At 45.4% G+C, this 13,085-nt stretch overlaps 1 protein-coding gene across 2 annotated transcripts in view; it reads right to left on the reverse strand.

Annotated features, from left to right (window-relative positions):
• The window catches only part of CIT (citron rho-interacting serine/threonine kinase), a 168,353-nt gene that overhangs the window by 74,720 nt on the left and 80,548 nt on the right, over positions 1 to 13,085 (reverse strand). For both annotated transcript variants that reach the window (XM_061170160.1, XM_061170159.1), the window contains exons 10-15: positions 8,596 to 8,701; positions 7,556 to 7,699; positions 6,214 to 6,333; positions 1,379 to 1,549; positions 1,056 to 1,106; positions 466 to 519 (exon numbers count right to left, since the gene is read on the reverse strand). In XM_061170160.1, coding sequence (XP_061026143.1) covers positions 466 to 519; positions 1,056 to 1,106; positions 1,379 to 1,549; positions 6,214 to 6,333; positions 7,556 to 7,699; positions 8,596 to 8,701 — 646 coding nt within the window. The remainder of the gene's footprint in view (positions 1 to 465; positions 520 to 1,055; positions 1,107 to 1,378; positions 1,550 to 6,213; positions 6,334 to 7,555; positions 7,700 to 8,595; positions 8,702 to 13,085) is intronic.

The raw sequence follows: 13,085 nt of genomic DNA on the forward strand, positions 1-13,085 counted from the left end.
TGTGCCCAATGCCATAAACCAAACCCACAGCCCATCCCCAACCGCCTGAGGACTACTGGTCCCTCCAGGCTCCCAAAGCACAGGAAGACTGCCGACAGTCTCTGATTGAAAGCTGTCTGGGTCATGAACAACATAGGCTTCTCCCGTGCAAGATGGGGACCCGGTCCCCTGAAGGGAGACGAGAGAGCCTCTTGGGTTCTGCTGTAGTACAATTAGAGCTTTGACTTGAGAGTCTCACAGAGCTTGGTTTTTTTGTTTGTTTTTTAAACAAACACTGCTTGACATGTCTCAAAAGGAGAAAGCATATTCAGAACTCTTGTATTTTCAGGTAATAGCTCACTCCCCCTTCATTTTCCTCGGTGCTGGGTGACTAATTCTCTTTCTTTGATCTCTTGTGCTCCAGGACAAAACAAGAAGTATTTGGAAATGGGGGGTAAGTTCCCCAAAACATCACCTCAGGCTTACCTTTTCCAGCTTCTCTTGGAGCTCCTGAATTTTGAGCTGCTGCTCAGCATTGATCTGTGATTAAAATCCCAGGAAATAAAGCAAAAAAGGCAAATTGGCATTAAGGTCTTGCTACATTTACTGCAGTCCTATTTTCTTGAGGTTTCTGTTGGGGTCTTTTTGTTTTGTTTTCCAATACCTACTGATGGAGAGGAAGAACAGTAGCCTATCAGAGAAACCTTTGAATGTCTCAGTGCAAACCTCCATGTGGACTATTTCTCTAGAACCAGCAACACAAATACAGATGGCAAAAAAAGAGAATCAAAGTCGCCGGTACCCTAAAACAGTAAGAATTTTCCCATGTGTCTTACTGAGTATCTGGGTTTGTGTTTAACTGTGAGCGGGCCTGACAACAAAAAATGAGGTGTCTTCTAACCCTTTTAGAAACATAGCTGAAGCTAAACATGGTCATCCAGAGACCGACCATCAAAATAAACCCAGAAGACAGTTCTCTATTCATCGCAAGTGTATTCTTAACCAGTGACAGGCCACGGAGAGCAACACTTAAGAGGCTGTCTACCCAAAATCACGATACCAATAATGGAAAATACCTTCTCCAGTTTGGCATATTCTCCCACTTCAGGCTTCCCTTGATCTTTAGCCTGTAATTTAAAAGATACAACATATTGGAAAATCTCAAGAACCTAAAAGTCTTATAAGACAACACTACAGGCTTTCTTGGTCTCTGTGGCCAAAATAATGAGGATGATGATTAAAAAAACTAAGTATCTTCTCTAACCAAGACCAGGAGGCTTTGCAGGGCACTCCATTATTTCCCAAACGTACACTCATGAAGCTAGGATTCCCTTTATTATTGCTAAGATCATCCATGATTCTACCCCCAAAACACCCTCCCCAGCAGGGAGCTGGCTACCTTCATCAATTTATGCTGACATTCTGTTGCTTTCCGCTTGAACTCTTCGGCGGCCAGCCGAGACTCTCTGAGCTCCGATTCATAGAGATCACTCCGTCTTCTGGCCGAAACCAGGTCCTCTTCCAACTGATTCATCATTAACCTCATTTCTTCCACTTGAGCCTGGTACTCCTAAAGAGTAGGCAATGGAAGGAAGGTGAATTTTGGAACTCCTGAAAGGAAAGATGGGAGGTGAAGATGGAAAAACACAGAGCACAGAGGGAAGACACAGTGAAGAGAGATCGGAGAGAATGGACCTAGAGAAAAGGTGAGTGGAAAGATGGGGATAAGGGCAAGGTGTGTGGAGGACGAGGAGGGGGAAAAGAATATTAAATCTTTAAACTGTTTTCATCTAGATCATGAATCACTAGTAACACCATTTGGAACAAATGTGCCTATACACAATAAGATCCTTTGAGCAAATAATATCGTACAAGAAGTGCAGAACCTTAAGACCTTTGTAACACAGGAGAGCTGAAAGGGATGTACTTTAAACAACCAGGATAATCTGCTTATGCGTAGCTTTCCTCCAAGGGTAATCATTTATACAGATTTGTCCTTTAGAAGTTATGTGCGCCTAACACAATTAGATATGGTACTAGTTTTAAAATTAACCTTTCAGATGGCACAAGCGGATAATCGGAAATCTCAGTGGAGAGAATCTTGGAAGGTGAAACTCATCATGTCAGTTTCTCACCATTAATTTTTCTGGGCCCCAAACTGCATGATAAACCTAATGTTGCTCTTGAGAGGCAAGTCACCCTGAAATTTGGAAGAGTCAGGAAATACTGGCTCTGATCAAAGTAACTTGTGAGAAAGACTCTGAAGAAAGAATTATCTTGTTCCCTCGAGCAAAAGCCTTTAAAGTAATCCCAACAGCCCAACCTTTTCCAAATTGAACTTCTAAAATCAAAACAGGACATCTGCATCAAGGTTTTCCAAAACTGATTTACCAGAAGAAATGGGCAATGGTTTTGAAAACTTTGGGGCAAAGTATGAAAATATTCTCTGTTAGCAAAAGCAAAGCTTATACATATAAGGATTATGAATGAGCAGTTTATCCAATCCAAGGTGGCGGATATAAAATGAAAAGAATAAAGAATTAAGACTGTCTCTGACCTTCGCAATGTACAGTGATCATCTCTAAGATCCGTTCCCCCAAGAAATAACTGAAGAGGGATCAAGTGAGCAAGGTTACGCTTTTAACCAATAAAATGTCTTTTCTTTTCTTTCTTTTTTTAGTAACAGAATATAAAGTAAACCTTTCATCCTTTGTAACAGGCAATCCCCCCAGTGCACACTAAAGGGGAGGTGATGTCCTTATGAAAATGGATAGTTTTCACGTAAGCACGTCTCTCTGTATTATTGGTACAGCGGAAAGCAGAAAAAACGAGCACACAATGGAGCATGGTCTCATTTCACTCCCTCCCATCCAAAAGCATACAGTCGTCCCTCGGTATCCACAGGAGAGTGGTTCCAGAACCAAATCCGATCCACAGTTGGTTGAAATCGCAGATATGGAACCCGTGGATACGGAGGGCCGACTGTATTGTTATTGAAGGTCAATCCTACAAGTCATGGGGCGCCAGGTTTTCTGGACGATGCCCACTAAGTGGGTGGTGCTGGGTTATATAAGCAAAGGTCTTTATAACCTACTGAACAATTATCTCAACTCACAGAATGGAACGTGAGCCGATGATGTGAAATAGTACACTCTCTACTTGGGGTTTTTCTAGACCCCTCGGCCAGGGCTGTGTCATGACTTATTATGACTTTCATAGCTCTGGGTATTGTGCCTTCCTGGATCCCTTCCGCCATTAAAAAAAAAAAAAAAAAAAAAAAAAAAATATATATATATATATATATATATATATAATTCTATTTTACAATAGCATTCATATAAAGACAAAAACATTACCTATGAAACCCGTTTCTTCTACCTAAAACTCATTTTTTTCCTTCTGATTTTAAAGTTTTAAAAAATCCAAAGTACCCACAGGCACAAATACCAAGCTGTGCAGGAAGCAAAGAGGTAGGAGGCACTCTTGGCCATCTTTTATCCTTGAGCTCCCTTGTCTGACTTAAACTTATGTCGGCAAGAAGGGAACGTAATTTCTGTGTTTTGTCAAGAGTGAGGACAGAGCGCTGTCCCCCCCAACATCTCTCTTTCCTGAGCTGTCAGCGCCCAGGGGGAGGAAGGCAAGAATCAGGCAACATCTCTGTCAGCAATCTGAGCTCTGGGGGCACCCAGCCTGCTACAAGCATCAAACAAAATTCCACCTCATTTATTGAGCCACTGTTACTCTGTTGGATACTTAAAGGAAATCCTATACATCCAACAGCTGACCAAATCCCTGCTTCAGAAAAACTCTGAGAGAAGATAATCAGGTCAGTTCCCAAGGACAGCTGAGAGGCAGCTGTATGTATCTCAGCATGGGCTGAACTGTGGGTCAGAGTTGAACAGGATCGGAATGGGGAACCATGGACAACTTTTGGGTCCTGCCTCGAGTCATTCTTTGGAATGGAGGTTCAGAATTTTATGGGAAGGAAGACATGGTCCTATTCAATCAGAAATTCTGAAACCCAAACGCCTTCTGTGTTACCTGAACTTCTGTCTCCCTTCCTGGGGTCGGGGGTGGAGGGGGGCGGGGGCGGGGTGGGACGGAATCAGCAATTGCTACTGATGGAGCATGAATCTAACCATCACGTGAGACGCTTAGGTGTTTTTATTTATTTATTTAATTTTTGGCCACTCCACGTGGGATCTTAGTTCCCCGACCAGGAATCGAACCCGTGCCCCGTGCCGTGGGAACGCAGAGTCCTAACCACTGAACCGCCAGGGAATTCCCTAGGTGTTTTTATTTTAAACCAAATTCAAGTGCTCCATTGGGGGTCGCTAAGCAGAAGCAACATATTTAAATTAAATAAACAGCGGTACAGAAATTGGCTTTGAGAGGAAGAGCGCGGAATAAATGGCAAACCTGGGAGGAATTGACAGGCTGCAAACCAAATACTAGGAGTTTGCTGAAAGTATTAAATGCTTTTTCCTGGATTGCAAACATCCTGCTCTCACCAAACTTACCGAGAGTCATTTTAATAAATCCTTCTTCCGATGAGAAATAAAATCTGAAACGAAGAAGTTTTCTCCCCCCCAAAATGGAACGCTTAGCAGTCATTAAATCGAAAATTCCACATGGATGCCAACTGTGGTATGAATCACAAAGGACATTTCTTTGAACTCAACCACCAGCATATACCTTTTCAAAGTGTCCTGATAATTCTGTTTCTATGGAATTTCACAGACACCAGCTGCTCCCTCTGGTGGCCAAGCACAGCTTTCATTTCTCCAGGATGTCACCAAAAGCAAATTCCCAACCACACTGAACTAATGGGAGAAAAAGAATCCTACCTCTTGAAACTTTTAGGATGAAAAACTGTGTTGATAAAAGGGGCAATGAGTCAACTGTCAAAGCAGATTTTTTCAAACTGCAGGTGTGACCTTCAAAATCTCTAAGTTAGTGTTGTTGTTCAGAAACCTGACAACCAATTTGCACCATTTCCTATGCACGTTTATTCAGAACACTTTTATCAAGCAAGAGGATATTGACCAATGATTTAAAAAGTATTAAGGTGATAATGAGATGATGCCAACAAAACATCCAAAACAGGAATTCTTTCTGTAAAGAACAGCTAATGAATCAAATTATTTGCCGGAGTTTCTTGCATTAGCACCACCCAGATGGCTAAGTGCGCGTTACCCAGAGACAAAAATGTTCATTTCCATCACTGTTTCCACTAGATTTTCTGAAGTGAATGAGAGTTGCCTGGCAGCTGATAATTCAGCTCTCTGATTGCTCACTGCATTCTCTTCATTAAAGTTTCTATTTACGGTTTCTTCAAAGGACAAAAAAAAAATCCATGCTAAAAAGGAAACAGTGAAGTGAAATAAAAATGAACCATCTAGAAAGAAAATCCTTTTAGAAATAGAGGGGGTAAAAAAAGAGAGTAGGCTTTTTAAAGGTCTGGATTCTCTTTTCTGAACACACAGGGGAGGGCTTTCTGTAGTCAGATTTGCCGTGTCAATTCTGACTCGGCTTTAACTGCTCAAACTCTTCTCCTAGGATAAGTCTTTAGATAAGTAAGACTGTGAAGTACCCTGGCTTGTCTCAAAAACTTAAAGTGCATCTGAAAAGCTATGAAAACATTAATTTTTTTTTTTTTTTAATGGTCTAAAGCAGAGGTTGGCAAACTCTTTCGGTAAAAAGCTAGATAGGAAGCAATTTCAGTTTTGCAGGCCATGTGGTCTCTGTCACAACTACTCACCTCTGCCATTGTAGCATGATCAGCAGCCATGGGCAGTACCTGAATGAATGGGTGTGCTGTGTTCCAATAAAACTTTATTTATAAACACTGAAATTTGAATTCCATATGAAATACTCTTCTTCTTTTGAATTTTTTCCCCCGGTTAAAAATGCAAAAACCATTCTTAGCTTGTGGTCATGAAAAACAGGTGGTTGGCCAGATTCTTGCCCACAGGCTGCAGTTTGCCCACCCCTGCTCTAAACCTACACCTTCGATTGAAAAGAGTAGCCATCATGGGGCCCAGACGTCACAAGGAGCTAGATAGAACAAGGACTCTGCCATTTATATAAATCATGGGGAATCTAAAAGTTCCAAATGACCTACATAACTCTCTCTCCTCACCGCCCCCCCTTCCCTCTCTCTGTCCCTCAAACACGCCTCTCCTGAAATGAGAGGTCCGGGTTGGTGCCCTGCTCCCGGGCAGGGAGCCATACCTGCTCTTTGATTTCTTGGAGCTTCCGGCTCTGCTCTCTGATATCGTGGAGAAGCTGCAGTGCTTTGTCGTCCTCCTGGGACACCTCCATCCGTGCTTGCTCCAAACTTCGCTTTAAGCTCTGCGGAAAGCAAAATTTTAATAGGGTTGTCCTGTGGATCCTGCTCTGTTTGAAAAGATTCATTAAGGGAGCTGCAGGCTGCTTCGGAGACACCGAGATGGTTTCAGGTGACGGACCAAAGTCGACAACTTCCGGTGAGTCGCTGATTCCAGGTTTCATCCTGTAAAACCCCTTGGTTCAAGAAACATCATCTCAAACCTTGTGACCTTATGGATCCAGCCTGAAACTGCATCCACCTGTTTCCTACCTGCCCTAGCAGATACTTACTTGTATGTTCAGGACCAAAAACTAATAAGACCCCTTAGCCATGAAACCATCATTGGGGTGGCTACAAAGTCTTTTCTGGAATAGCAGTTATTCGAGGACTGTCAAGTATATATCCCTCTTTCAAAGTAGCAATGACTTCATTCTCTGCCCAGGTGCCATTTAAGACTCCAAGCAAACTATTTCCACCTCCTGGCTTACGTTTCCTGGACACCTTTCATCCAAAAGGTTCCCTCAATGCTTCAGTGACACTGAAATATAGATCTGAAATACAAAGCTGAATAACTTCACCCACCACTGAAAGGAGGCCAAATCTGGAATGGAAACATAGCAGTTATTCTTAATCAGCCACGTTCTATAGATTTCCTCTCCCTTGTGAAAAAAACACTTGAAAAATGTGTGATTCAACTTGTTAAGACTGTACATTAAAAAACACCTGAATGAAAATTTTTAACGAGACAATGGAGAAGACAGTCCACTCTTGTGAAGGAAAGAAAAAAAAAAAAGTCGCATGGTAAAAAATGACAGAGGGTCTGGGTTTTAAAGGCTGAGTTTTCTTGTTGCTACGCTGGTTCTAGGCAATGGAATATTGATTTGGGACAGATTCAAAATACATTTTCTTGCACTTATTTGGGAGCTTGGTTCCTGAGGCTGATTGTGCTGGACACGAGGTGGAGCAGAGAGGTTGGGATGGGAGACGCTGAGACCCTCTGCAACGCCGTCTATGCCCGTCTCCAGGCTCCTCCCTGGACTTTCTGAGCCTGATCTCATGCCTCTGGGCCCTCACGCCCGGCTCCCGCTACTCTGCACATCACAGGTCTTGCTCGTGCGTCCTCCCTCTCTCTCCTCTCTGCCCCTGGCTGTGATGTGCCTCATGATGCTGTCATGAAACAGGATGAGACACACACGACGGGAAGCGCCCGCTCCGAGGGAAGGGGGCTTTGGGGGGAAGGCTCACACTGCACTCTGTGATGTAGGTAGCAAGGTCCTGCTCCAGGAGGGATCTCTGAGTCTCAGAGGCCTTCAGCTCCACCTCCTTCTGACTAAGCACAGCCTCCACCTCTGACACTCTCCGATGTAACCGGGTCATTTCCTGCTCCATCTGAAATAAACACAGCGACACGTTAAAAAGGCCCGAGGGGGGCTTCGTCAGGAGCAATCGCATCTCAAGCCGCCTCCGAGACCACTTGGTGGTCCCGGCTGGCGCTAACTCGCCAAAAGGTTGGGACGGAAATACCATGGTTTCTTCGCCTGGGAGCGCACAGGTCTTCGTAAGGACAGTCACCAATGCTAAGTCACTCCTCTCATGCAAGGCTGGGTTCACACTCGGTCACTTCTCTAACCCAGTGAGCGAGGAAGCCACAATCACCATTTTTTTCACCTGTTTGCTTTTTTTGGGTTTGGTTTGGTTTTTTTTGCAGACGTCAGTTTAATTTTATCCCAAATCCATCTTGATCCCCCCCATCTCCTTGCAAAGATCTAGAGGACAAATCCAGGACAGGGCAAGGAGATACGGATTCGTCTGCACTCTTAGGAGTCCCAGGCAAGAAGTGACTCTTATGAGCTTCCAGAGAGCTGCCCCTGGGCAGAAACAGTGAGCGTTAAGAGACGTTGAGCAAAATCAACACAGTGGCCGCAGTTACATAAGCAGGAGTTTTTAAAGACTAGGAAGAGAGACTTCGCATCACTCAAAGCAGATGGGATGCATCTCGGCCACAGGTGAGGACCCACGCCACCTGCCAGAAGACGCAGACATCTAGCTGGGTCATGCTGAGGAACTGGCCGCTTTATATCCAGGGCCTCCTCTGGTTAAGATTTAAAGGATTTACGGCAGCGTCAAGGCCCGAATTCATCTCCCTCTGAGCTGCCGGAGGCGCGACTTCAGCGCGGGAAGGATCAGGTGGCTGGGTGCCAGCGGCGGCCCCGGGCGGATCCCTTGGCATATATTGACGGGAGGCTCCTGCAGCAAGGAGGGAGGCCAGCTGCGGAAATAAATACCTTGTGACACTTGTCCTGGGAGTCTTGCAGCTCTTTGCTTTTGATGAGAAGTTTCTTTTCCATGGAGCTAGTCTTGGCAGGGGAGTCCAGACTTGACACAACAGACCTGGATGGAAGAAAACCAACGTCAAGGAGGCGGGTGGGTGGGCCTGAAAAGCTGCATTCAGAAACTGCGGCAGAGTTTGGGATTAGCAGATGCAAACTATTATGTACAGAATGGATAAACAACAAGGTCCTGCTGTATAGAGCAGGGGAATATATTCAATACCCTGTGATAAACCGTAATGGAAAAGAATATGAAAAGGAATGTATATATATGGGTAACTGAGTCACTTTGCCATACAGCAGAAATTAACACAACATTGTAAATCAACTATACTTCAATAAAATAAATTAAAAAAAAAAAAAAAGAAAAACTGCAGCAGAGACCACAAGACCTGCCAGCATCCTTGGCCATCAACAGAGCTGGCTCAAGCAGCTTCTAATAACATCAAGGCCATGAGGCAGAGAGGTGGACAGGACCAAGAACTCTGGAAGCAGGAAAGCCTGAGTGTAAATTTAGTCACCGTTGACCTGAGGCAATGATTCAGCCTCCCTGAGCCTCTGTTTCCATTTCTAGGAGGTAGAACGATAATAAAAGGACCTACCACAACAGGAGAGCGTGGGCATTAAGCACACGGCATTTGTGCTGATATGGCTTTATTCACTTACTCACTAAACGGATGTGTACTGTGCACCTACCCTGCTCCAGGCACTGGAAGAGCAGTGGTCAAGACAGACACGGTCCCTGCCCTCCTGGAGCTGACATTCTCAGAGGGCACGCAGAATGCATCAGGCAGACACACAAACTAAAAGGTTACAGATGATGCCAACGAAGGAAATGGGGTGATGTGCTATGGCAGAGGAAATGGATCAGGGGCCTGCTTCTCTGTGCAGTGACATCTGAGCTGACACCTGAAGGATGAGAAGGCGCTGACCCTCCAAAGCTCTGGAAGGAAACAAGCTCCAGGGAGGGGGTGGATAACGCCAAGGTCTTGACGCAGGACTGAGCTAACACATCAAGTGCCCAATGGTATCAGTTAACTATATTGACCAAATTGTTGTTTATTCCATCCCCAAGCTAGTCAGTTTGGTTCTGTTTCATTTTACAGAAACAGCTAACACTAATTATGTTGGCTAAATAATGTCCCTCCACCAAGATGTCCACATCCTAATCTCTGGAACCTGTGGATCTGTCACCCCATGTGGCAAAGGGGACTTCACAGATGTGATTACGTTAAGGATTTTGAGATGGCGAGGCTATCCTGGATTACATGGGGTGGGGGTGGGGGGTCCAACGTAACCACAAGGGTCCTCTTAAGATGGAAGCAGAGGACGAGAGGAGAGGTGACGACAGAAGTAGGGTCACAGTCAGAGGGAGGCTGGAAGATGCTACACCGTTGGCTGTGGAAACGGGGGAAGGGGCCACAAGCCAAGGAAACTGGGTGGCCTCTAGAAGCTGAAAAAGGCAAGAAAACTGATTCTTTCCTAGAGGCTCCAGAGGGTGCAGCCTTGTAGACTTTGCTTCCAGCCCAGTAAAATCCATCTTGGACTTCTGACCTCCAGAAATATAAAATAATAAATCTGTGTTGTTATAAGCCACTAAATTTGTGGTCATTTGTTAAAGCAGCCAGAGGCAACTCATACACTTACTGAGCACCGATTCTATATGCACGGTTCTGTCCTAAAGCGAGGCATGTTTTAACTCTTTAGTCCCCACAACAACTCTATGAGACATTATTCTCATTTTATAGATGAGGAAACTGAGGCCCAGAGAGCTTAAGCAACCTGCCAGTTAATAAATGGTTTCTGTTGGTCCCAATAGAGAGCTGGGGTAGAGAGACTGATGATGCACCTGATATAACACTCAGGATAGTATCACAAAAATAATGTAGCGTGACCTCCTGAGAATGGGCTAGAAGGATGCTCTCTCCACAAGGACGTACTTACCCACACACATACACATAACTCACACACCCTGCCTCATTCCTAAAAGCAGTTAATCATGGGTGGAGGGACTTCCCTCGTGGTCCAGTGGGTAAGACTCCACGCTCCCAATGCAGGGGGCCCAGGTTTGATCCCTGGTCGGGGAACTAGATCCCGCACGCATGCTACAACTAAGAACTCCGCATGCCGCAACTAAAGATCCTGCATGCCGCAACGAAGATCCCGTGTGCCACAACTAAGACCCAGCACAGCCAAAATAAATAAATAAATAATGTTGTTTGTTTGTTTTAATCTGTTTTAAAAAAAAAAAATTATGGGGGGTGGAGATAACAGTTCCCATCCAGGGCAGCTTCCCTCAGTGGTTGGCACCCTGGGCATGAACACTGGGACTGGTGAAGGGCAGAGCTACAGAAATAGCCAACAAAGGTTCTTCTGCACGGAGGGCATGTGGCAGAGCCCACTGCTGCCCCACTGTCTGATTTTTGTTACCTTAGTAACGGGGTTGCAGGAGCTGGTTGTCAGAGAGCACTGGCACCCTACCAGCAGGTGAAAGTTCTGCTTTCCACCGCCCCAGACTACTTCCCTGCCTAAAAGAGGTCAGTTCCCTGCAGCAGCTCAGGGCTCTCTCCCCACAGCTCCCAGCCCAGTGACAAGGGGTGGCGTGATGGTGCTGGCTCGCTGTACCCCAGTGACAGCTCCCAACACACATACTGTAGGGCAGCCAAGTGAGTCAACACCCAGAGTCATGCAGCTCTGTTCAAAATCTGACGTTGCCACTCACTCACCCTGTGAGCTCTGTGAGCCTCGATTTCCTCATCTGTAAAATGGGGATAATTCTCAACCTACTTCCAAGAGTGCTTATGAGGATTAAGAGTGAGATAACCCATGGGAAGTCCTTATCACAGTGCCTGGCACATCATGAGGGTTCAATAAATGTCAACCGTCACTACTATCATTGTGGTTTCTATCATCATTACCCTTGCAACGGTGTGAGCAGCACATGCCTCGCAGGCCTAAAACCCTTGCCTGAAACAGTGAAACGTGGGACTTCCCTGGTGATCCAGTGGTTAAGAATCCGCCTTCCAATGCAGGGGACACAGGTTCGATCCCTGGTCGGGGAACTAAGATCCCACATGCCGCAGAGCAACTAAGCCCACGCGCCGCAACTAAGACCCGACGCAGCCAAGTAAATAAATAAATATTTTTTAAAAAAGAAAGAAAGAAATAGTGAAACTCAGGGGGCTGAATTTGCTCCATGCTATTATTCACATTAGAACAAATGTTGATTATTCACAGAAATGGGCACCAGGGACTGAAATCCAGAAATAAATCTTTTTTTAAAATCTCACTTTGGGCTAAAAATTTTAACCAAGTTCTGCTCCTCTCACTGGCCTATTTTCTACCTAAATCTAGTCAAAACACATACAAACACATTTTTTTTTTTTTTAACCTGAGATGAAATGGGTTGCTTGGCACGGCCTTGAGTTGCCTTCGCTATTTCCTTTATTCCTGATGTTATTCTGGTGGGTGGGCTAGAGAAGACCCGACCACCCAAGGAGGGAGGGATGATCCACAGACCGGGTCCCCGGTCCTTCAGTCATCAGGAGTCACCCACACTGACACGAGTCAGGGATGACAAGAGGGGCCATGGCTCTCTGGGCCCAAGCACAAAACCAGCACCCTTGGAGAAGAACGATTACATGGGTGCATGATGATGGGACGGGAGGTGGCTCTCAAAACTTGATGACATGTGGAGAGCAGGCTCCAGAGGGGTGTAAAGTGCGCTCCTGTGGGTACAAAGCCCATTGCTTATTCACCCAAAAAAAGCCTTTCTAGGTCACCTGTTAACAGGGCCCAGAATCAGGGAGATGCGCAGCCCCCATCCACTGGCACCCACAGGAGACGATGCACCAGCCCCTCCCCGTCACCGGAGTCCAACTCCCTCATTCTGCTATTTTGATACTTGACAAATGTTCACTGTTTAGAAGTTCTAAGTATGGCAATTAAGTCTCTTCAGAATAAAGGTGCTAAAGAAATCTTTTTTTTTTTTTAGATAAATAAAAATTACATCTAAAAAAAAAATGCTGGGGGCCTCCCTGGTGGTGCAGTGGTTAAGAATCCGCCTGCCAATGCAGGGGTCACGGGTTCGAGCCCTGGTCCGGGAAGATCCCACATGCCGCGGAGCAACTAAGCCCGTGCGCCACAACTACTGAGCCTGCGCTCTAGAGCCCACGAGCCACAACTACTGAAGCCCACGCACCTAGAGCCCGTGCTCCGCAACAAGAGAAGCCACCGCAATGAGAAGCCTGCGCATTGCAATGAAGAGTAGTCCCTGCTCGCCGCAACTAGAGAAAGCCCGCGTGCAGCAACGAAGACCCAACGCAGCCAAAAATAAATAAATAAATAAATAAATTTATCTTTAAAAAGCTATGGTAAGTTTGCTGTGACTAAACCCAGGTTGTAGCAACAATCCCGTAAACAGTAATGGGATTGGAGGATGAGGC

The sequence above is a fragment of the Eubalaena glacialis genome, chromosome 15 (genome assembly GCF_028564815.1).
Source record: "Eubalaena glacialis isolate mEubGla1 chromosome 15, mEubGla1.1.hap2.+ XY, whole genome shotgun sequence".
Classification (NCBI taxonomy): domain Eukaryota; kingdom Metazoa; phylum Chordata; class Mammalia; order Artiodactyla; family Balaenidae; genus Eubalaena; species Eubalaena glacialis.